Genomic DNA, 25,172 nt, shown 5'->3' with positions numbered 1-25,172 from the left:
TCTGTAGTTCTTAATGAAGGTGGGTCTGGAGGGTAAAGTGGGAGTTGAGGGCATGGCTTTAAAAAATTAATAAATACTGAAATAGGTATTTATCAGTACCCTTAATAATGTAGTGTGAAAAATATGTCACATTATAATTGAGACTTAAAAGAGTATTTGAATCGATGTTACTTTGCTGTATTTGATATCAGAAAAAAATTACTATGACTTTGAATTTTTTGGATTATAGATTGTGCCCTTACTGGAGAAGGCAAATAAAAATGGCATGTGTGATCCCACTGTTCGAAGCTGTTTGGATATTTTAGCAGGCATTTATCTTTCTTTGAATCTAAAGAATCCTTTGAAGAAAGTTTTGGCAAGGTAAGGAAAAAAAGAAAGAGAAGTTAGGCAATTAAATGTTTAGTTTGAGCAAAAGTAACCAATAGTTAAGATTTCTTCTGTGGTTTGGTAAAACTGAACTGAAATATATCACTTAACAATTTCATTCACATGGTTTCACTTTGTTTTGTTTACTTACTTATTTATTTATCACAACTCTGTAAAAATATAAAAAGCCTTCTCAGGTCACGGGCCTTTAAAAATCAGGCTGTGGGCTGTAGTTTGCTGACACCTGGTTTAGTCTAGCTGCATTTAATGCAATTATTGGTTAAATTTAAATCTGTCATCCTGCTGTTTTTCCTCTATTTGTCCCCTCTGTTCTTGGTTTAAACACATTTTTAATTACACAGGTAGTACAGGAATATATGCTTGATGTAAAAACTTCAAGCAATGTAGAAGTAGACAATATAGAAGTACACTATTTCTGGCCTATCTTATTTTTCTTAGCAAAGGTTATCACTTAACATTTTGATGTCTCTTTCTAGACCTTTTCTTTGGGTCTAGTGTGTGTGTTATATTTTAGTTTTTTTTTTTTTTATATTAATGGAATTATACTCTACATATTTCTCCATAGCTTGTTTTTTCACTAAATAATGTCTTAGAGATATTTCATGTCAGTGTAGTCCTTATTCTTTGTTTTTTTTTTTTAAATTATGGTTTAAAAGAACACATAACATAAAATTTACCATCTTAATCATTTTTGAGTGCTCAGGTTTGGTAGTGTTAAGTATATTCACATTGTTGTGCTGTGGGTCTCTAGAACTTTTTCATCTTACAAAACTGAAACTTTGTACCCTTAAATAACAATTCTTTATTTCCTCCTCCCCTTGGCCCTTGGCAGCCACCATTCTACTTTCTGTTTCTATGATTTTGATTGCTTTATATACCTTGTATAAGTAGAATATTTGTACTTATCTTTTAGTGACTGACTTAATGTCCTCAGGGTTCATCCATGTTGTAGCATGTGATAGGATTTCCTTCCTTTTCAAGGCTGAGTAATACTCCATTGTATGTATATACCATATTGTGTTCATCCATTCATCTGTTGATAAAACATTTGGGTTGCTTCCACTTCTTGGCTATTGTGAGTAAGTGCTGCTATGAACGTGGTGTGCAAATCTCTCTTTGAGATCCTGCTTTCAGCTCCTTTGGATATATACCCAGAGGTGGGATTGCTGGATCATATGGTAGTTCTGTTTTTAATATTCTGAGGAATTTCCCTGCATTTTTCCATATGGCTGCACCATTTTACATTTCCTCCCAAAGTCTTCATTCTAACAGCCATAGATATTCCATAATACGATGTACCACAATTTATATGTGCCATATTACACAATATTTAATTGCTTCTTCTTTGATAGTTTGTTTTTAAGTTTTCATTATTCCAACAGTGTTGCAATGATAACCAATGATAGCAATGATAATTATGTATATAATTGAATATGTGTATTCCTCTGAAATGAATTCCTAGAAGTAGAATTTCTTGACCAAATTTATGCCTATCAAAATGTTTGATAGATACTGCTAAATTGTATTCGCCTCTAAATGATTCCAGTTTATACTTCCAACAGTGAATAAGAGTGCCTTTTTCTTCATATCTTTCCAGCAATGAATAAAGTTAATCTTTAAATCTTTTAAAATCTGATAGGTAAAAAATGGTATTATGCTATAATTTGCATTTTCCAGATTACTAGTGAGATTGAACATTTTTTAATGCGTGGATTTTGACTATTTTACTTTTTTCGTGATTACTTATTTTTGTATGTTTTCTTGTCAGAATTTCTTTTTTTTTCTTTTTTAGCAAGTGTATTTATTGTGTCACTAAAGCAAATGATGAAATCCTGGCCAGTTCCAGGGTTTTGGTGAAGTGGTCAACAATGTCATCAAAGATCCTGATGTTTTCCATCTTTTTTTCCCATTGTGTTGGCCCTGTCTTCCCTTAGAGTTACAAGAGGGCTGTGGCAATTACAGACACCTTACATATAGACTGTATTGCATCCAAAAGACAAAAAAAGAAAAAAAAAAAAAAAAAGAAAGAAAAAGAAAATTTCCTCTTTTGCATTTCTTTTTATTGGAAAGAAAAACATTTTGTGGAAGGTCTCAAGGGACTTTTCATTGAAGGCTCTGTCAATTTTCATTGTCAAGATTGGGCCATATGCACTCTCTCTGGTTGTGACAAATGGCTGGGAAGGAGAGGTCTCACTCTTTTAGCCTCTTTAGTGGGAGGTGGGCTTTGCCAACAAAGAAGGGGAATACCTGCAAGATGGCAGCCAACCACAGAATGTCTTTTTGATTTATAAGAGCCCCATATAGATTGTGTGCCGAATATAGTGCTTTATTTTGTTATTTGTTTTTAAACTTTCTTCATGGTGTTTGCTTTATAAAATTAAAAAAAAATTTGTAATCCAACCTAATATTTTCCTTTGTATAGATTTCTGAGTTTCAGCTTATATATATTTTCTCTAATATAAGATTATATAAAATTACTTCTCTTTTCTTAGAATACTTTTTTTTGTTTGTTTAACTTTTAAATATATCTGGAATTAAGTTTGTAGTGTGAGGTAGAGATCCAACTTAGTTTTCTTTTCTGTATGGGGAGCCACTTACCCCCAAACTACTGAATAGTCCATTTTTTCCCCACATGGTTGAAATGCCATCTTATTATGTTCTTTGTTCTTGTATAAACACAAGTTTAATTTTAGACTTGAGTCTATTTGTGTATACCCCAGCATTCACACTTTTATTCAGTGTAGTTTGATAATGTGGTTTAATTATGTACTAGAACAAATCATCCCTCTAGTGACTCTTCTTTTTCAAAATATTCCTATTTTTGAATTTTTTTTCCTCCCAGAAAAGCTTTAGAACTATTGAGTCAGATTTTAAAAAAAATGCCTACTGGTTTTGATTTAGATTAACTGAGGTAAAATTGGCATTACGTTTAATTTATCCTTTCAGTAAATTTTTGTTATCATCTACCATGTGTCAAGTATTCTTCTAAGCATTGGGGATACAGTGAATAAAACACTCTAGAAAGGAGGTTCCTTCTAAGGGGAAGATAGAAAATAGACAAATAAGCAAAATATATAGGAATTAGAGGGCATGAGTGTTATGGAGAAAAATAAAGCAGAGAAGTGGCAAAGGGAGCATCAAGGGTAGGGTGAGGTTGTAGTTTAAAATATAGTAGTTATCTCAGGTATCTTAATGTCATTGATAGAGGGAACGTTTGAGGTAGACCTAAAAGGGGTGAAGAAATGATTATTGGGTATATTTGAGGGAAGAGGGTTCCAGATGGAGGAAATAATAAGAACAAAGACTTTGACATGTTGTTGGACCTGAAGAGGGCTGTGTAGCTAGAGCTGCATGAACAAGGATCAAGATGAGACCAGAGAAATAATGGTGGGACCAGATGTGTAGGGGCTTGTAAGTCATTGAAAGCCCTTTGGCTACTTCTTAGACTGAAAGGGACATTGTTGGATGATTTTAGGCAGAGGAATAACCTGGTGTTTTAGTACTATCACTCTGGCTGCTCTGTTGAGGATAGTCTGGGGGATGGGAGGGAGGCAAGATGGAAGCAAGAGATCAGCTGAGAGATGACAGACCAGGGAGTTCCAATGACAGTGGTATGAAGTTATAATTTTCTGACAGTATTTTGAAGGTGTAGTTCAATATTTTTTCCTTTGTATTATTTCCCTCCCTCCCTTTCACCACCCATTCCTCCCTCCATATCCTTTTATGTACTATAAGGCTGTCAGATTTTTAATATTTGATTCTTTTTCTAGCTCACTGAATGGCCTACCTGAATTTTTTCTAAGTGAAGCTATACAAAGTTTTACTTCTCGTCTTCAGGAAGAATTGAATACTACTGATTTATACTCTTATAGGAAAGTTATTGACAATCTATCTTCCTGTATGGAAAACTTTGACTTAGGTAAGCCAGCTCTTTTCTAGTATTTTTTCTGACTCACACCTGTCATTACATCATTGTGTTAAATGATGTTTGGTCTTGATGCTCCTTACCCGACAGTGTTTTTTCCCCCCACAGGTAGAACAAGTGTTAATAATCTTCTTGAAAATGGTAAGTGCTAGTATTTTACTTTATTCTGAGAGGTGTCTGCTTGTATAAATCACTTTGGAACTGGTTCTTTTAAGTTTCTTGGCAATGAGTAGAGTACTACAGATGACTAAGGTACATACATCATACTCCTTTCTTTTACATTTCTACTTCTATACTATGATATTTTAGGTAGCAGTGATTTAAAATATTTTCTTGGGCTGAAGTTAAAGTTCACAGTTTAAAATTTTTCATTATATTCTTTTTGTTTCAGTGCTTCATTTTCTGCGGAAGAGTTTAATTGAAATCTCAGAAGAAAATAGGCAAGTGTTGTGTTTCCATGCTTGTGTATGTGCTGTGTGCACATTTGCAATTGTGCATTGTCTTTATACAAACGAAATTTTTAAAAGGTTCCAGAATGTGCTCCTTTCCATCCCTCTCCATTAACATTAGACCTAATTATTTAAATATATTTTTTAGAGGTTTGATATTTAATTTTAAAAAATCAAATAAATTATGAGAATAAATGAGAAAGGGAAGAGCTCTTTCCTCCACGTGAGTGTTCCTTTTTCATAGCATCCTGTTCTTATTTCACAGATGAAGTATCCTCTCTTATCTCTTTGAGGATATTAATGACAGTGTTTTTTGTTTGTTTTAAGTTTTCCTATCTTTACATGATCTCTATTTCTTCCAGGCTTTTTTTCTGTTTGCTGCCTTTGTCCACTCTATTTGTTGCTAGAAACTTTCCTCAGATGTTGTGATCCTTGGCTGAGCACTCATTTAAGAATGGGGCACCAAGAGTTTATTTGAATCTCTATGCATATGGGAGGGGTTGATTATAAGTTTTATTGTAGGCTAGTCTAGCTGGGCTTTTTCTTATGGGAACCCTTGAGGTCTTTTCCCAGTGGTAGCGGATTCGCCATGGAAGAATCTTTCAAACCATTGGCTTAATCTGGTTGCTGAGTGAAGGAAGAAGGCTGAAGTCTTGGCATTTGGCATTCATTGTACATCTATTTACCTCATTCTCCTGTTTGCAGTATGATACTGTTGCCATGTGTGTGCTGTCTTTCTGTCCTGACACCTGCTGTTTTAGCTTCTCTAGAGGTAAACCAGTTGTTTGCTGGCTTAGAGGTATGATCCAGAGTTCTTATTCTTCTTCAGCAGACTTGTAGCCAGTCTTCCTGATTTCATCCCTACATTTACCACCACATCAAGGAGTACCTGGTGCCAAAAATTTCTTAGCCTTTCGGGGCTGCAAATCAGATTGCTCTGGGCTTGTTCTCTGGCTTAGTACTCACCTTTCCTGATTTTGCTAAGTTAGTTTATCACTCATCTATCTGCTTATAAAATGTTATTGTTGTCTTATTGTCTGTTTATCATTTGTGTCTTTTTATGTTTTAAATCCCTTGGCTATTGGTTTAGGGAGGTTCTGGGGGAGAACAGAAGTATATCTGTGTGCCGTCTTTAACCCAAGATCTCTTTCTGCCTTACCTGGAGCTCCTTCTCTGTCTCCTCTTACGCTCTTCTTCCTCTGCTCCTCTCTTAAGTGTGAGTTCTGTCCTTTTCATTCTGTTTGTTCTCAGTGCTTAATATCATCTACTTCTTTGTGTCAGCTACCATCTATGTACTTAGGATTCCCAGATTTATCACTCCTAATTAGATCTCTTCCCTGGTGGTAGACTCATATAGTGGTTGCCTCCTGGGCATCCTGGATGTTTTACAGGTGCCTGAAATTCACTGTGTCCAAAAGAACATTCACTGTCTTTTTATCTCTTCCCACAACTCTGGTAACTTCTATTCCACTTTCTGTCTCTTTGAATTTGCATTTTCTAGATACCTCAGATAAGTGGAATTCAATATTTGTCCTTTTGTGCCTGGCTTATGTTACTTACAGTGTTATAAAGGTTAACCTGTGTTGTAGGATGTATCAGAATTTCAGTCCTGTTTTAATGGCAGAATGATATTCCATTGTAGTATAAGCCACACTTTGTTTATCCATTCATCTGTTGATGGACATGTAGGCTGTTTCTACCTTTTGGCGAATGTGAATAATACTGCTATGAACACTGGCGTACAAGTATCTGTTTGAGTCTCTACTTTTAGTTCTTCGGGGCATATACTTAGGAGCAGAATTACTGTATCATGTAGTAATTCTATGTTTAACTTTTTGAGGAACCCCAAACTGTTTTCCCTGACTGTTGTTTTAATATCATTACTCTTGTGTTCTGCTATGTTGATAATTGAGAGGAACAAGGATAGAAGCTGGAAGACCAGTTAGGAGGCTACTGAAGTAATAGTAACATAAAGGAGGGATGAGAGTGGCTCAGGCTGGGAGTAGCAGTGGAGGTGTTTTGATTCTAGATAGATTTTGGGGGTAGAACCAATAGGATTTTCCTATAGATGGGATGGTGGGGAGAGGAATCAAGGATGGTTACAAAGTTTTTGTAGGCTAGGGATCCTAGCAGGTGGAGCTGGTTTGGAGTTGTGGATAAGGTCACATTGTTTGAGATGTCTTTTCGACATCCAAGTGAAGATATTGAATAGGAAGTTGCATATACAAATCTGGAATTAGAAAGAGAGGTTGGGCTAGAGATGAAAATTGAAGGATTGTCAGTGTAGAGATTATAATTTAAAGTTTATGAGCTAGATGAGCTTAGCATCGAGGGACTGAATTAGATGGACAGAAGAAGGGGACTAAGGGCTGAGTTGTGGCGAGCTCTGATAGAAAGAGGTCCGGGCGAAGAGGATGAACTAGCCAAGGCGCCTGAGAAGGAGCGGCAACAGGTGGAGCAGGAGAAAACCTAGGAGAACCTGGCATCTTGGGAGCCAGGTGAAGAAAGTATCCAGGATAGGGAGTGTTCAGATTTATAAATTGTGTCATTTTTTTTCTTGATTTGTTATGTTTACTTTAAAAAGAAGTGAGGCTGAGAAAAAGGGAAATTTTGAGGTAAGTTAAGAGTGTTGAAAGTTTGCAATAAATGTCTACATAACTGGAATGTTTATGGGAATGGACCTAAGAGGCATAAATATTGATTATAATCTAAAGCTAATTTTGGCCTTTTGATTGAGGAGTGTGTTTTATTTTGGAGAGAAATAGAAATGGTGACATTTTTGTTTGAGTTTTCTTTTGTAATAATATGTTTTCTTCATTGTAGAAAATTGGCTGGAAATCACATTGTTCAAACGCAATTGATGAATGACTTGTTGGTAGGCATTAGAGTTTCAGTGATGTTGGTACAGAAAATACCAGGTTTCCAGAGGAGTCGATTGAAGAGTTCTCCCACATGGCAAAGTATGTGTGAATTGCTGAGTATTTTTACCAAGTTTTTAACTGATGGTAAGTGTAAAAACATACAAATGATGATTATAATTGTCAATCAGTTTTTGATACTAATGGTATGAAATATTTGATAATTAAAAGTGAGATGTAAAACTTCCCCTCCCCTAGCCCTTTAAAGTGGAGAAAGTTCCTGGATTATAAGGTTTTCATGCTTTATCTTTCAAATAACACCAATTCATCGAGGGATAATGTTGAAGGATTTTTCTAAACATACCTGTGCATGTGTGCATGTATATGTTGTATACAAAGAAGAAAACCTAACAATCTTAGTGTTGAAAAGCCACAGACTTTAAAAAACAAAAGAAAATTCTTGAAAAACCCACATTTGGCAGGAAGATCTGGAAAGTTTAGTGTAATCCGTGCATATCTCGTTAGCAGCAAGTATTACGTTCAGATAATGACAGTCATTGTGGGGCTGGTCATTATTTCTCCTTATGTCTCATGTCACTTCTGTCCATATGAACTGTACCACTGGGAAATCAAGTAGTTACTGAGAAGAGTGTCTTTATAAAAGTATTTCAACTAAGAAGTTAAAACGAAGTGATAGAATCAGGGATCACCATTTGGTAAGCCCCAGTGATTTGAGGTGGGCATTAAACATCAATGACCGCTGACATTACAGAGACAGCCAGACAACGTGTACCACTTACAGTCTTGCTTTTACCACCAAGAGTCTTCCATAGGGATTGAACCTGAGACTGATCCATCTGTAGGTCACCTGCCAATTTGCAGGAATCACAGAGGACAGAAGAACATGTTGAACTGCACTAGGAGTAAACAAACATCCGGATTGTGGGAAACTACAGGTTAAAAGGCCAGAGTTCTTCAACAAAAATTATAATAAAAAGAAAGAGACAGGGAGGGCACCTGTAGATTAAAGACATATCAATTTAAAAAAAATGGACAAGACTAAATTATAGTGTCTAGGATGCACATTTGATTAATAAAGCTGTTTTTTGAAAATAAGGAAGTCATTACTATGAAAGTCAGGATAATGCTTACTTGGGGTTAGAGAGAGGGGCCTGTGATTGGGATGAGGCTCATGGGTGAGCTTTCTGGGCTGGATGGCTAAGTTTTGTTTCTTGCCTTGCATCAGTGGGTACAAAGGTGTTCACCTTCTAATAATTATTAAGCTGTACATTTGTTTTGGGTGGTTTTCTGTATCTGTGTTTTATATTATAATAAGATTAACAACAAAGTGATACTTAACATGTAAATATCTACATAAAAAGTTATATTACTTTTTCACCTTTCACCTCCTATTCTATATGGTAATCTGTATATGAATATTAACTTAATTAAAAAAAAAATTAATGGGGTCTGTCCAGAGCCCTTGTTTGTAAAAAACAGTAACTGATTTAGTTTTCCTAGGCTAATGGGAAAAAAAATAGTATCTCATTTTTGATATGTTTTTAACCCTGGAAACTAGTGGAAGTTCTAACTATATCATCTCATTAATACTTCTTTTCTTAATCTTTTTTTTTTTAATCCTGGAATCTCAGATACATGTGAAAAGGAAAGGTTTTCAGGGGAAAGGAGGTGAGAAGGGACAGACTGGGAGTTTGAAATTTGTAGATACTGACAGGTATATATAGAATAGATAAACAAGATTATACTGTATAGCACAGGGAAATATATACAAGATCTTGTGGTAGCTCACGGTGAAAAAGAATGTGACAATGAATATATATATGTTCATGTATAACTGAAAAATTGTGCTCTACACTGGAAATTGACACAACATTGTAAACTGATTATAACCAAATAAAATAAAAAAAGGAAAAGTTTTTATTAAGGCATAATGTAGACATCTTTTTAAAGGATATTTGCTTTTTATAAAAGGAATTTGTTAATGTAAAAAAAAAACTTTAACTGGTGAAATACAGAGAAGACATGTTAATGTGAGGCAGTCACTTTTCTGAGAAGTTGATAGCACTTAATCAATGCTATTCTTCCCTAAGATTTTAAACTTCATGTATCAAAGTGTTTAGCTGTAAGTAACAGAAAACTGAAGTTCAGGGATATAAGCAAATGTGCCTCCCCACATAACAAATTCAGAGGCAGGTGATCCAGGACTACTGTAGGCAGTCTGGGCTAAACATCTCTGCCTTTCTGCTTTACCATCTTCAGCTGTCGGCTTTCACCCCCATGTTTGTTGTTTCATGGCTGTTATATGACTGCTGTAACTCCAGACATCATGTCTACATTCAGAGCAGGAAGGAAGACCAGTTGCATCTTTACCTTTAATCAGGAAGAACAAAAATAGCCAAGGGATTACTGCTTACATTCCCATTGGCCTGAATCCTCATATGGTACTTTTAGTTGCAAGGAAGATTGAGGAAGCAGGTATCCTGCCTGTGGCTGGGCATATGGATGTCCCAGTCAAAGTCATAGTTCTGTTAACAGGGATAAAGGGCAGAAATGGATATTTAGTAGGAAATTTTTAGTAGATGTTCATAATTCTTACCCCAAGTTGAATAATTCACCTATTATTTTCTACACTTTCTCACAAACCAGAGGCTAAGAGAAAACCAGAAGAATATAATAAGCTAAGGTGGTTTGGTTACATTGGGTACCATGCCAACAGTAGCAAAGTTTGTGATTAGCACTGATGTAAGCTCTTTATACATGCCCTGAAATCACTTGAAGAAAAAGTAATGCATGTGGGGGTTGGAATGCAGAGGCATCAGTGGAGGGGAGGGGACATGTGGTTTTGCTGATAGATATGCTGAGAGAGAGTGGATGTTAGTGGAGAAAAGAAGAAATCACATCTGTTGAGAATGTGCTAGCCATAAAAGCCTTTATGTTCATTATTCATTTCAGCCTTACAACTGTGTCAGTTAGGTGTTACATTTTTCCCATTTTACAGAAAAGCTGAGTCCCTGGGAAGTTAAATAACTTACCCAAGGCCTGTTCACCCAGGAAGTGGTCAGGCTAGAAATTGCACTCAGGACTGTCTGACCCCACAGCATCTGCTCTGTCTGCTGCACCACAGTATCCATCATCCTTTAATACATACTTTCTACTTTTTTGCCAAATAGATGACCTCTTACAGACAATTCAGAGTACATCTGGATTAGCTGTTATTCTTTTTATTAAAACTATGTTTCATCCACCTGAAAAGATTCCTGATTTGGTAAGTACATCTCTTTTTAAGAATTATACTTCATTGATAATTAGACACATGTTTTAAAAATGTTGTTAAAGAAGTGAATTTAAGAAAAAATTTTATTGGCACAGTCAGAACCTTTCTGATGGCCTTTTTCTCTTACTATAAGAGACAGCTTCAAAAATATAGATAAAGCAGAGAGAAGACAATAATACTTACCTATAAATCCATCTCACAAAGGTAATCATTATCAATATTTTTTGTTGTGTATCTTTGTTTATTTCTAGTGTTGTTCAGTTTCATCTCTCAGTATCATAAAAGATATTTGTAGTATTAAAAATTGTACAGAGATTAACGTGTAGATGTATACAGTAATAACTTTTGATAAGTATGTTGTCTTTATTAAAAATAACTCAAATATTGTACTTTAGACAGGAATCATGCTGGAATCAATTGTTCAGTAAATTTGACTCTATGGGAAGTGTAAATTAATAATTTGAGCCACAATTCTTTTGTTTAGTACTAGCAGTTTTTTTTTCTTACTGTATTATCTAGGGAGTTATTTTAGTTCTCTACTAAGAGCAAAATGACTTTATGCCAAATAGATATGTACAAGATCACACAAAGTAATTATCATTGGATAAAATTAAATTTTTTTATTTCTCAAATCACCTCTAACAAAACATTAGTTAATAAGCTCATCCACCTGCAGGTGGCGATGTGTTGTGCTCTACCAGAACATTCAAACCAGCAAAACGGTTCATGTGCTTAGATTTAATTTTTTTTGTTTTGATGTAGTAATAATTTTAACACTTGTGGCTTTTTCAGCTTTAGATTCAGTTATTTTTCCAAGGATGTTTCAGGGAAAAGAGAATTTTGGATTTGTATTTTGAAGTATCTCTAGAAATTTTCAGAGGCCTTATCTGTAATCAGCTTCATTGTATTTTTCCAGATTAGTAGTTTGCTTCTCGGTTCAGTGGACTGTGCCAGCGTCCCCGCGTGGCTTTTGAACTGCTGTGGGGACCTTTGCTGTCCTGATGTCTCCCAGTCAGCTCTCTTATTCCTGTGTCAGGGGACGCTCACCATGTTGGACTGGCAGGATGGGAGGATGGGCCCCAGTCGGGAGGCTCTGCTCTTGGATACTGTGCATGTTTTGTTCACCTTGAGTTCACAGTGAGTTTTGATGCTGCTGTCTCATATTTTGTTTTGCTTGTCAGACATTTAAAAGATGGCAGCGAAGCCAGCTTACTTAGAAATTCAATGGAAAGTGGTCAGGATAATCCTAAATTAAAGGGGAGATATGTGTAGGGAATGAAGTAAATGTGAAAGTAGAACAAGAGAAGGTGGGATAATGGGAGAGAGAAATTATTGGTGCAGGTTAACCTATAGTGACCATTTTCAAAATTAATTTAACATTCAGTCTCTAATGCAAGCATTTTCAAAAAGCCTATGAAAATTTCTATACATATAATACTTTAGTGCTTATGAATAACTTCAGGTAGGTAATTTGATGTGATCCTCACCCGTCTGATAGATAGGATAGGAAATCTAATCTGTTGAATGGGTAGAGTGAAGCTTAGGAAAGTAAATGCTTACCTAACAGTATATTTCGGACAAGCACCCAAGCCAGAGCTGTAACAAGGTCTTCTAACTCCATTGGATTGTATTTTGTGGGTTTTTTGGTGTAAATTGTGCATATTTCAAAGTAATTTAAAACTACTTTTTAAAAACAGCTTTATTGAGATATAATTCATATACCATATAATTCATCCATTTATGATGTACAATTCCTTTTTTTGTATGTATATATTTTTATTGATGTGTAGTCAGTTTACAGTGTGTCAATTTCTGGTGTACAACACAATTCTTCAGTCATATATGAACATACATGTATTTGCTTTTATATTCTTTTTCAAAAAACTTCTTTATTGTTTATTTTATAACAGCTTTATTGAGACATACTTTATATTTCCATACAATTCACCTATTTAAAGTATGTAATTGAATTTTTTTTAGTATGTTTGTACGGTTGGGCAACTGTCACCACAGTTAACTTTAGAATATTTTCATTACCCCCTAAAAAACCCCATTCTCTCTAATATTCTCCTGCCCTAGCCCCTCAGTATATTTTAAAACACCTGGGAAACCATCATCACAATTAAAATAATGAACATTTCCATCACCCCCCAAAGTTTCCTTGTATTCTTTTTTGGGTTAATTTTTATGAAGTGGAAAGATTCATGTACAAATTTGAGATCTGTTTTGGCTTTGTTTGTTGTATTTTCTTGTGTTGTTATAAATTTAATAATGATTCGATTTCTGATCATTCTTTATATTTTATATGTTTAAAGTCTACATGATTATAAAATGAAATTACTTTTACTGGTCAGTTTATAATAACATGGCTCATTTTTCTTCAGGATCAAGGAGTCAACTCTGGAAATGTTTCTGTCTAGAATTTTGGTGTGTTGGACTAATTCTGCCATACATGTCCTTGAATCAAGTTCCCCAAGCCTAAAGGACAGTCTGAATGGGAATTCAAGCATAGTTAGGAGACTTTTGGAATATGTCTATACCCACTGGGAACATCCATTGGATGCTTTGAGACACCAGACCAAAATCATATTCAGAAATATTCTCCAAATGCACCAGCTCACTATAGAAGAGCCAGAAAAGTCAGATTTGGCCGCTGATCATTTCATTTTGGAACTGACTGAGAGTCTTCTGCGATTGGAGTGGCATAGTAAAGGAAAGTACACATGCCTTGGTTGTTTAGTAGAGTACATAGGAATTGAACATATTTTGGCATTAGCTAAAACTGTTCCATCGCAAATCTTAGAGGTGATGGGGGATCAGTCATTGGTGCCTTATGCAAGTGACCTCTTGGAAACTATGTTTAAAAACCATAAGAGTTGTTTGAAATCCCAGGCTGTCGACAACACTTGGATTGATAAGTGGCATGAGACTTGGGTTTCTCCTCTACTTTTTATACTGTGTGAAGGAAATCTGGATCAAAAATCTTATGTGATTGATTATTACTTGCCAAAATTATTGAATTGCAACCCTGACAGCTTAAGCTACATGGTAAAGATTCTTCAGACTTCTGCTGATGCTAAAACTGGTAAGAAGATGAATTTTTATTGTTGTAATTTCTAGTTAGGATGCTTAAATATAGGTACCTAGGCAGATGTTGACCATACTTAAATTTAAACATTACCACTTCCATAAATAGTGAGGGAGGATATTAATTATAGAGATTTTGGATTGAAACAAATGTTTCTGTACCTAGCCGAACAGAGATTTTTGGCTGAAGGCGTTTCTATAAGCTAAAGATTAATTCCAATTATCATTATGAGGTTCCCTTTATTACTAGGTTTTAATTCATTTTACCAAGTTTTTATTTGTTATTTAATTGTCAAACTGGAGCGAAAGTTTGTGTGTTTTAAATAATTTGCTTATTCAAGTGATTGAAACAGTAATTAAAAATTGTTTTAGGCAAGGTTAAAGACAGGCAAATTGGCAGTAGCAAGTATTTGTCTCTGGGAAAGAGATAAAAAAATTTAGAAGCATCACCTCAAGAAACAGCTGTCTCTGGTCATTTAGAATAGGTGTAAACATTCCATTGAAACTCGGTAACCCTGAATGAATCACTGCATTAAAGCATAATTTAGTAATTAACATATAAAATAATGATCCAGACTCATCATGTAAATCTTAAAATTACTACATTCTGCTTAACAAAGCAGTAATATGATACTTTACATCACATTTTAAGAATATTTCCAACTAAAATTTAAGTTAAAAACTTTCAATCCTTCAGAGAATAACCATGAGATAGCTGGAAAATTTGATTCTTGTATACAAAAATGAGCCATTGTTTATCGTTTTTAACAACAGTCGTTCTTGCTTTTTTGAGAAGCCATCTGAAGTTGAGGGTTCATGAATCTGTTCTGAAGTAAGGCAGTCTTTCTTTTTAAATCAAGGTGTCTGTGAGTCAGAGCTCCCTGTCCCCTTAGTAAGGGCTGGTATCTGGCCTCTGAAGGCATCAAGTTCTTTGTGATCCTCCTTTTATCTTCTTTACTAAGAAGAAACAGTGATTTCAAAATATACAGAGAGGTTCTGTGTTTATTTTTAGAGAAATAATGGTCTTTAGTCACTAAAGTGTTTTGTTTTTCCTATTTTCAGCTGTAAGTCATTTTAGTTATTTTTATTGTTTTAAATATTTCTCCACCTGATTTTTTTCCTGATTGACTTCCTGATTTATTTTCTCACTGTCAATAAAAATATCAGCCAAAGATTATGATTTTTTTTAAGTTAACAATAAGTGGATTGTACTTACTGAAATTACTGACATATGAACTATTAAATCCTTAGAAATAATGATTTTATAATAGGAGTACTATTTCATGTTAGAATTTAGCCTAAAATACATGATTTTTATTTCTTGAAATAAAATGTTAACTGCAAACATGAAAATGTGGTAGTTGTTAAATAGCACAGTGGTGGCCTTCGTTATTGTGCTTTTGAGACAGGAGTGATCTTTTTCATCCTTAGGGTCTTATGATAGCAGAGGGGCTCTGGGAGCTCTGATGGCATGTCTGCGAACAGCTAGAGCTCATGGGCATCTTCAGTCTGCAACTGATGCCTGGAGGGACCTTGTGTCCAGTGAAAGAATAAAGCAAGGCTTAATTCATCAGCACTGCCAAGTAAGTAAACAAAATAATGGGGAATGCATACATGCAGTAGATCCCTGATTCATTTATTCATTTAGCAGTGTGATATGGAGGCCCCTATGTTATGCCCAGCACTGTTTTAGGGGCTCCATAAGAATGCATAGAAAGTGAAAAGTGTAGACATGACACTCAGGCTACTTAAAGTTTAGATGAGGGAGTAAGAAAACCTCCATAAAACAACTGGAAACTCTGAAAAGACAATAAAAATACGAGTATACCTTTATGTGTAAGAACTTGGGAGGCTCAGAAGAAGAGATTGATCTGAGTGTAGGTGGTGGTTGATTAGGAAAGTGATAAATATGATCAAAGGGGAGGAAGCTCTGGCACCTGCTTAGCACGGAAGGATGCAAATAAACAAGGGCTGAAGGGAGATTGAGGACCTTGTTTGGTAGGAGTGGAGTATTTTGTCCATTTTGTGGACATTTCCAATGCTTGACTAAAGACTACAGATTTTATCCAGTTGTTAAGTGGAGACCAGAGACACTCTGCTTCAGCCAGGAAGTGGCGTGAATGGAAACAGATGAGTTGCCAGATGGGAGCAAAAAGAAACCAGGAGGCCAGTTAGATGTGCATGATGGTAATTGGAGGGTGAGATGATGGGGTCCTGGTGCAAAGTGGTCACTGAGGAAAAAGAAAAGAGTGAAGTTGAGCATACTGTGGAATAAGAATCTTAGGATTTTTGACTTCTGTAAATACCCAATTTATACATTTATGTAGAATAATTTTGTTGGAAATAACCAAAGGACCTTTGGGATTAGGGAAGCTTTCTGAGGTACATATGGGTAAACTGAGGTTTACTGGGTTTTTTCCCCCTTTGGTAGCCTGTGTAAGTAATTAAACATGTCAAGTGGTTTAAGTTTTGCTTATTTCATTGAAAAGGCACCATTCTATTGCTTGCTATATTTTAGGTACGGATCGATACATTGGGCTTGCTTTGTGAAAGTAATCGAAGCACAGAAATTGTTTCCACAGAAGAAATGCAGTGGATTCAGTTCTTTATCACATACAACCTTAACAGTCAGTCTCCAGGAGTGCGGCAGCAGATTTGTTCTCTTCTTAAAAAGGTAAAATTTCTCATCATAAAGTGTAGGAAAGCGGTGAACTTAGCTCTGGGAATCATTTTTTAAAACGAGGCCAGGTTTTGGCAGAGTGTGGGGAGTAATGATCATGGGATTGGACGCCCACGGCTCTTCGTGGCCCTTCTGTGAACTGTTTGTTCTATGATTCCATAAAGTGTACATTTGGGATTAAAATCTAAAGTGAAAATTCCTTTCATTTTGGTGTAATAAATCACCTTAAGCTCTTTTTTTTTTTTTTGAAAGAAAAAAACCCTAGCGCCGGAGTTTTCAGGGTGTAAGGTAATTTAAGAAAACTTTGATAAGAGGAGGAAGAATGCCCTTATATTTTTATAAATGCCCCAAGAAACAGTCATTTTTGAATAATTCAACCTAATTAATCCCACCACATGTTTCTGGGGTGAAGAGTTGGTAGAGTATAGAAGTGAGTGTATCACCTTTAGGTTCATGCTGACCCAGGGGAAATGGGAGAATGGTGGTTTAATGACTGTGTCTTCTGGTTTGCAGTAATATTTTGGTTTTTTGATTTCAAAAATGTAAATGTTAATTTTCTGTCAAAAAGACGCATTACTGTGTAAATATTAAGAGTTTAAAAACCAGTGTTCCCCTTGCCTGAAGTTTTAGTCTAAAGAATTTAGAAAGTTCTTCCTTTGCCTTTCAAGCTGATGTTTAAAGTTAATGTGGCTCACATATGCTTCATTTTTCTTTTTCTCAAAGTTGTTTTGTAGGATACAGGAAAGTTCGCAGGTACTTTATAAACTGGAGCAAAGTAAATCCAAACATGAACCAGAGAATGAGTTAACCAGACAGCACCCTTCTGTTTCTTTAGAGCAATATAAGGTAGGTGGTATATTTCTAGACACACAGATTTTTAACCTAAGAGAATTATGAATAAACATTAAAGGGGAATAAATGGAAGTCTCTTGGTGAGTAGTGTTTCTGTGCTTTTTCCCTTCAAGCTGGGTTTTACATACTCCTTCTGGTGCTTTGACACTTCTGTTGTGGTAACTTGAGTTGTGGAACCAGGGCTGAACTTGAAGTTTCATACAGAATAACATTAATGGGCTATCCTCAATATTTTACAGTTTATCTGGGCCAGATGAATGTAGTACTTTAACAAAAAGGTAATTGCCTGAATGCTTCTGGTGAAGGAAATCAATATTCATACAGCTTTAACACAAGTCAGGGCAGAAGGATCATGTTTTTGCCAAAAAAAAAGTTTTTCTGATTTGGAGTACAGCTAGAATTGTATTCCTTGGTTTTTCTTTTTTTACTTAAAAAATTTGGTGTAATTGACATATTATATTAGTTTCAGGTGTACAGCACAGTGATTTGATATTTGTATGTATTGGGACTTGATTACCATACATTCTAGTCAATATCTGTCACTAAAGTTACAAAAAGTTTTTTCTTCACAGCTTTTCAATATACAATACAATGTTATTAACTATAGTCACTATACTGTGCATTATATCCCATGACCTCTTTATTTTATAAATGGAAACTTCTACTTCTTGACTCTATTCACCCGTTTTGCCAACCACCAGCTTCCCCAACCCCTCAGTAACCACCAGTCTGTTCTCTGTATTAATGAGCTTGTTTTTGTTTTTTTAATTTTTTTTTTTCATTCTGCATAGAAGTGAGATCATACAGTATTTGTCCTACTCTGTCTGACTTATTTATTTACCTGTTTATCCATCCATGGACACTTAGATTGTTTCTGTATCTTGGCTATTGTAAGTAATACTGCAGTGAATATGGGGGTTCACATAGCTTTTAAAATTAATGTTTTCATTTTCTTCCATACTTCTTGTTGACTCTACAGAGATAGGATTCATTAAAGTTATGAACTCATGGTCAAAGGTGCCAATCTGAATTGTCAAGCAAAGTGAACAAGTAGTATTTTTTAAAAAATCTTTTCTCTCTTAATTAGAAAAACCAAGTCCACTCTTTAGAGTGATACTTTGACGAAAACCTGTTGTGAGGTAGCTCAATTATACTTACTGTAAATTTTTTTTTTTTTAGAATTTCATGTCATCCATTTGCAGCAGTCTTTTTGAAGCATTATTTCCTGGCTCTTCCTACCCAACTAGATTTTCAGCTTTAACCATTTTAGGCTCAGTAGCTGATGTTTTTCCTGTACCAGAAGGTAAGTTTTCAGTAATGTTTGGGGAAAGTATTTGTTTTCTTGCCAAACATACTTTTTCAACATTTTGTTTTCCTTGAGTTTCAGGTTTGTTGTCTTTTGTTTAGATTCTTATGGGAGGTGTTAGTCTCACTATATAATTCTTACGTAGACATAATTCAGTTTGTCAGTAAGGGACATAAGGGAGAGAAACTTCTTAGTGATCATTATTTGCCAACCCAAAACTACAGTTTCATGGATTATGCTTACTATGAGAAGAGCTGCTGCCCTCACCCCCTAATTCGTGTGTTGCTGTTTTAGGATGCCCAGTCTGTTCTTTATGTTTAAAAAATTAAAACACTAATAGTTTCCCTTATGTATAACATTCCTTAGTGACTCTTTGTGGTTAAAATGTGGTTTCCCTTGTGTGCTATCTGTTTCATAAGTCTCAACCTGGTTTCGGAAAGACAATATAAGGATGTCATTTCCAGGCATTCTGGTTTGATCACACCAAGAGATTAGAGATTAGAGTGATATGGCTGTAAGCCGGGGTACTCTGTGGGGTACTCAAGAGGATGAATATTTAACTTCCCTCTTTTGAATTGTATTATTTTCCTTTTTGACAAGAAATGATTTTTCTGCTTGTATATGAGTGTATATATGTTTTAGTGTGGATTTTTTTGTTTGTGCTCAGTCTTCCTTGACTGTGGACAGACAGAAAAATGTCCTGCTCTTTTAGAGGGAATGGCCAGAAGGCAAGGGAGCTTTACACTATAGTTGGGTTTTTTTTTCAAATTTAAATTTTTAGACAAAGTATAATTTTTTGGCGGGGAGACAGTTATTTGCGGTTAATACAGGTTTGCTTCACTTGAAGAAAACCATTTTTTTCAAGTTTTTGTTTTGAAAAAGTTGAAACTAACAATGAATTTTCAAGAATAGTTCAGACATATACCCTTTACCTAGATTTGTAAGTTGTTATTATTTTGCCATATTTGCTTTGCCTCACTATCTCATTAATTTTCTAACCATAATACAATGATCAAATTCAGGAATTCATGTTGCTACAATGCTGTTATCTAATATATAGTCCACATTCAAATTATTCCAGTTTAACTAACAAATGGCTTTTTAATAGCAAAAAAAACTTTTCCCCACAATCCAGGAACCAGTCCAAGATCACACATTGCATTTTGTTGTTGTGCCTCTTGAATCTTTTTCTATCTGGAAAGTTTCATATTTCATGACATTAACATTTTGGAAGAACGTATCTCAGTTTGGGTTTGTCTTATTATTTTCTCATGATTTGGTTCAGGTTATGCATTTTTGGCAGGAGTACTATTGCACAGGTGATGTAGTGTACTTTCTCAGGGCATGCTATCAGGAGATACATGATATTGGTCTGTCCTGTTATTCATGATGATAAATTTGATCACCTGATTAAGGTAAATGTAATAGGCTGAAAAATGACCTCTGAAAGATACCCACACCAAATCTTAGAACCTGTGAATATGAACCTTACTTAGAAAAGAGATCTTTGAAGATATGGCTAAGTTAAAGGCCTTAAAATGGGATTATCTTGGATTATATGGATAGGCCTAAATGCAAGTGTTGTTATGAGAGAGAGACAGAGGGAAATGTGACAAATAGAAAAGGAGAAGTCATTGTGAAGCTGGAGGTAGAGATTAGAGTGATATGGCTGTAAGCCAGGGAATGCCAGCCACCAGAAGCTGAAAGAGATGAGGAATGAATTCTCTCTTAGAGCCTCGAGAGTGAGCATCGCCTTACAGACACCTTGATTTCAGACTTCTGGCTTCCACAACTGTGAGAAAATAGATTTCTGTAGTTTTACGCCACCAAATTCAAGGCAATTTGTTACAGCATCCACACACAGAAAATGAATTCACCCAGGTGGTAATGCCAATAGAGTAAAGCCGTACTGTACCCATTAACTGTAAAGGAGGCTGAAGAAGCATGACTGTGGAATACAGGATGGGTAATGAAAATTCATTCTTCATCTTTATCTCAAGGATATTATTGTGGGTTTTTATATTATTTTATAGAAGGACTGTGATTTGGGATTAGTATAATGGTTTTTGCCTTTCGTCAAGTATGTCCTAGTTCAAGAAGAATAACCCACATGCATCTTTCTCACTTGGAATGAGATGTCACAGTATTCATGATGAAAAATGGGCTTCCACAATTAGACTAAAATGGTTTGTTCATCAAATATTTATTTAGTGTCAAGGATATGCAGTGTGCAAGACAGAATGCTTCCCGTTTTTAGCTTAGATTTTAGTGAAGGGAGACAGACAGTAAATTAACAAGGAATGTGTAGAATTTCAGATGGGGATATACTAGTAGAATGCAAAAATATTTCAGGAAGAATAGGGCAGGGGAATTCAGGGGTACCTGGGAGGTTGGGAGTTCTAGCTGTTTCATACAGCAGTGTCAGAGAAGGCTTCCAATTTGAACAGAGCTCTTAAACAACCAATGGATCAAAGAAGAAATCACAAGGGAGATTAGAAAATACTCTGAGAGGAATGAAAACAAAAATACAATTTACCAAAACTTATGGGATGAAGTAAAAGCAGTGCTCATAGGGAGATTTATGACTGAATGCCTGCATTAAAAAAGAATAAAGTTCTGAAATCAGTAACCTAACTTTATGCCTCGTGGAATTAGAAAAAGAACAAACTTAACCCAAAGCTGCAGAAGGGAGGAAATAATAAAGATTAAAACAGAGATAAAAGAAATAGAATAGAGAAACAATACAGAATCAATGAAACCAAAAGTTATTTTTTTTAAAAGATCAATGAAATTGAGAAAGTTTTTGCTATACTGACCAAGAATGAAAAAAAAAAGAAGGCACAAATAACTAAAATCAGAAATAAAAGTAGATGTTTCTGCTGACCTTAAAGAAATAAAAAGGATTATAGGATAATACTGTGAACAATTATAATATATTTTCAATAAATTAACCTGGATGAGATGAACAAATTCTTAGAAACATACAGATTGCTGGCTCAAGGAGAAATGGAAAATTTGAACAGACTTATAACAAATAAAGAGATGGAATCAGTAATCAAAAGCCTCTCAAGCAAAGAAAAGTACAGGGATGGGGGTGGCTTTCCTTGTGCATTCTACCAAACATTTAAAGAATTAACGCAATCCTTCTCAAAATTCAAAAAAATTGAAGAGGAATGAACTCTTCCTAACTCATTCTACAAAGCCAGCATCACTCTGATACCAAAGCTAGACAGAAGTACCACAAGAGAAGAAAACTACAGCCAGTATCTTTTATGAATATAGATGCAGAAATTCTCAGCAAAATGCTAGCAAATCAAATCCAGCAGCATATTAAAAATATTATAAACTTAAACTAAGTAAGTGGAATTTATCCCAGGAATACAGGGGTGTTTCAACATAAGAAAAAATAGTGACTGTAATGCACCACATTAGAATGAAGGGGGGTAAAATGTTAATCTCAATCAATGCAGAAAAAGCATTTACAAAATTCAATACCCTTTTATGATACATGAATATTTAGCAAACTAGGAATAGAAGGGAGCTTCCTCAATATGATAAAAAAGGACATTCATGAAAAGCCCACAGCCAACACCATATTCAGTGGTGAAAGACTGAAATCCCTCCCTTATGATGGGGTACAAGACACAGATACTCATTTTCACTGCTGCTATTCACCATTGTACCAGAAATTTTAGCCAGCGCCATTAGGTAAGAAAAAGAAATAAGACGCATCCAAATTGGAAAAGAAGAAGCAGATTTGAGGAGAGGGGTGAATGAAGTGACAAAAACTTCATTTGCTTGTCCTGGGAATTTCTCTGGGTGGCGCTAACTTGTAAGTTAAGATTAAATAAGAAACTCACATGCTGATTAATATCGAATACCATTTCTCAAATTAAGCCTAGGAATGTTTTCAGGTATTACCAGGAGTTGGTTGATTTGTTGAATGTTAAATGTTCTTTACATTTTGCTGTGAAACTGATTGTTCCCTCTGGTTTACTCTTAATCTTAAAGAGTTAAATGGATTCAGTGACTGCCATCATTCTTTAGTGATAGTTTTTCTGTTCATGTCTTGGTTGGCTGAAATTCATCTTTCTTTGAGAAGAGTTTTTGGGGAAACGTAATTCTTAATTTCTTACACATTCAAAAATATTGCTGTTATACTTCATACTGGAATAGGATTTTGATAGACATTTTCTCATCACCCCTTTTTTCCCTGCGGATTTTGTAAGCATTGCTCCACTATCACCTAGCACTACATGTTGCTATGGTGAAGAGTGAAGCCAGACTAATTTTTTTCCACTTTGTAAATGAATTGAACTTTTTGTCTGAATGGCCAAAAGATTCCTTCTATATCATTGACACCCATTGAATGCTATTAGAATGTGTATTGTATTGATTGTTCTGTGTCAGTTCACCTAAGACATAGTAGGACTTTGAACTGTAGGTCAAGAAGGCTTATGAAGATTTTTAAAAAAGATATAATTCTAAATTTACTTGTTTATATTTGTTTGTTTAAAAAATAACTTAGGTATCTTCTCTATAATATATAATCTTTTGAAAGAGGATGAAGTAGTTTTAACAGATTTTTTAAAAATGTTTATTTCCTATTTGGAGAACTTTAATACTTATTTTATCATTTTAGTAAATAAATTAATGGGAACATTTTTATGCTATTGTGGGTAAATCATGAAGTGTGAATTCTTATATGAATTTTCTATAAATCTGGCAATTTCAAAATGTTGATTTCCATTTCCTTCTGTTCACTTTACTTTTTTTTTTTCCATTCATTTAAAATTTTTTTTGTTATTTTGTTTTTAGGTCATGTCCAAACAGTGTATCAGCTAAGTCATGATATTGATGTTGGTCGTTTCCAAACACTAATGGAATGTTTAACTGGCACTTTTGAAGAAGTGAAAATTTTAGCATTTGATCTTCTAATGAAGTTACCAAAAACAGTTGTACAATTTCAGGTATCTGGACTTATCTCATGCAAGTGTAAATGTGGCGTATGCACGAACACTTTCTGTCTCAGTAGCAGAGCAATCTGTGGATTGTCCAGGCTTCTGTACTTCTGCCTTCTTACATCTTCTGACTGTTTTGGTTATCATTAATACCTTTCCTGTTGCAGGTGGTGATATAGAGAAGGTGGGATAAGTAATTGGGAAGAAGGCAGTATTGTAAGAGTTTTGCTTTTTGTTTTGTTTTGATAAAAAGGGAGGTGTAGGAGGCAGTAGGTTTTATTGTTTACAAGATTATTGGTAGATTTCAGTCAACTGTGGTCTCCCCAGTTTCCTTGGTCATGTTAATACTCGATCAAAACACTTCACTTACTGTAACTTGATTTTTTTGAGATGATCTCCCTGTTTAGTAGAGTGGGAAGCTGAGTGTAAAGGAGGTAGAGAACATGTTTCTGACGTACCAACAAGCAATAGCTAAACTGAGACTGAAACTCAGAGTACTTGAGGTTAACAACAGTTCTCTCCCTGGGTGTTCTACCCTATCCCCAGCCTCTGTGCTCTTCCTGACACCTTGCACTTTCCCCCTTGGGGTGAATATCAAAGATGGGCTCAGGAGTGAAGGCACAGCATGGGGATGGGTCTGCAGGGGACCCCGTTGCCTAAGCCCTCGGCTCTACCCTTGAGGCTTATTGTGGAGCAGTGAGGTCACCAGCAGCTCTGGGGTCACTGGCTCTAGAGTTTAGCTGTGGCTCTCTGTTGGAGCTGTGTGGAGGCCATGTGAACCTGCAGGGGTGGCAACTGAGCCCTGGTCTGGGCTCCAGCTATTAGGCTCTGTGTAGGGCATGGCAGCTTGTAGATGCAGTGGGATTCTGTGGGAGCACATGTCAGAGAGCCCAAGCTGTCTGTTTCCACTGCTTCTAGACAGCATTGCAAGATCTCAGAGCATCTCTTGACTTGGGTCTAAATTGAGAGTTGCTCTCTAGTGTCTACCTATCCCAGTGGTCTTTCAGGTGCCCTGGTGAGCAGATGCTTACTTTTGTACCATATAAGAGTTTTTAGATTTTTTTTTTTTTTGAAGAGGTACTGGGGATTGAACTTGGGACCTTGTGCATGCTGAGCATGCACTCTACCTCTTGAGCTATATCCTCCCCTATAAGAGTTTTTAAAGAAGATGCTTTCTCTTTCTCTATCTCCCCTTCCAGCAACCCTTACCTCTTACCATTCATCACACTGTAGCCTCATATCATAACTATGCCTCGTTTCTAGCAAGTATTTTGAGAGTGTCTGGAGTGCGGAAAGGTATATTATGGCCCTATATGAAAGAAAGACCTGGTCCTTACATGAGCTGTGACGGGCCCTTAGCGGGCCTCTGTAT

The 25,172-nt window shown here is 35.6% G+C and overlaps 1 protein-coding gene across 3 annotated transcripts in view; it reads left to right on the top strand.

The window, feature by feature from the left end:
• Window positions 1-25,172, top strand: part of THADA (THADA armadillo repeat containing) — a 286,708-nt gene that overhangs the window by 3,965 nt on the left and 257,571 nt on the right. For all 3 annotated transcript variants that reach the window (XM_032497409.1, XM_032497410.1, XM_014560974.2), the window contains exons 4-16: window positions 230-360; window positions 4,158-4,306; window positions 4,421-4,453; window positions 4,704-4,752; window positions 7,585-7,766; window positions 10,811-10,905; window positions 11,831-12,051; window positions 13,299-13,999; window positions 15,433-15,584; window positions 16,520-16,675; window positions 17,405-17,527; window positions 18,713-18,836; window positions 23,658-23,809. In XM_032497409.1, the coding sequence (XP_032353300.1) occupies window positions 230-360; window positions 4,158-4,306; window positions 4,421-4,453; window positions 4,704-4,752; window positions 7,585-7,766; window positions 10,811-10,905; window positions 11,831-12,051; window positions 13,299-13,999; window positions 15,433-15,584; window positions 16,520-16,675; window positions 17,405-17,527; window positions 18,713-18,836; window positions 23,658-23,809 (2,268 nt within the window). The remainder of the gene's footprint in view (window positions 1-229; window positions 361-4,157; window positions 4,307-4,420; window positions 4,454-4,703; window positions 4,753-7,584; window positions 7,767-10,810; window positions 10,906-11,830; window positions 12,052-13,298; window positions 14,000-15,432; window positions 15,585-16,519; window positions 16,676-17,404; window positions 17,528-18,712; window positions 18,837-23,657; window positions 23,810-25,172) is intronic.

Source organism: Camelus ferus, chromosome 15 (genome assembly GCF_009834535.1).
Source record: "Camelus ferus isolate YT-003-E chromosome 15, BCGSAC_Cfer_1.0, whole genome shotgun sequence".
NCBI classification, from domain to species: domain Eukaryota; kingdom Metazoa; phylum Chordata; class Mammalia; order Artiodactyla; family Camelidae; genus Camelus; species Camelus ferus.
The sequence above is the reverse complement of the archived record's forward strand: the minus strand, read 5'-3'. Positions and strand labels throughout refer to the sequence as shown.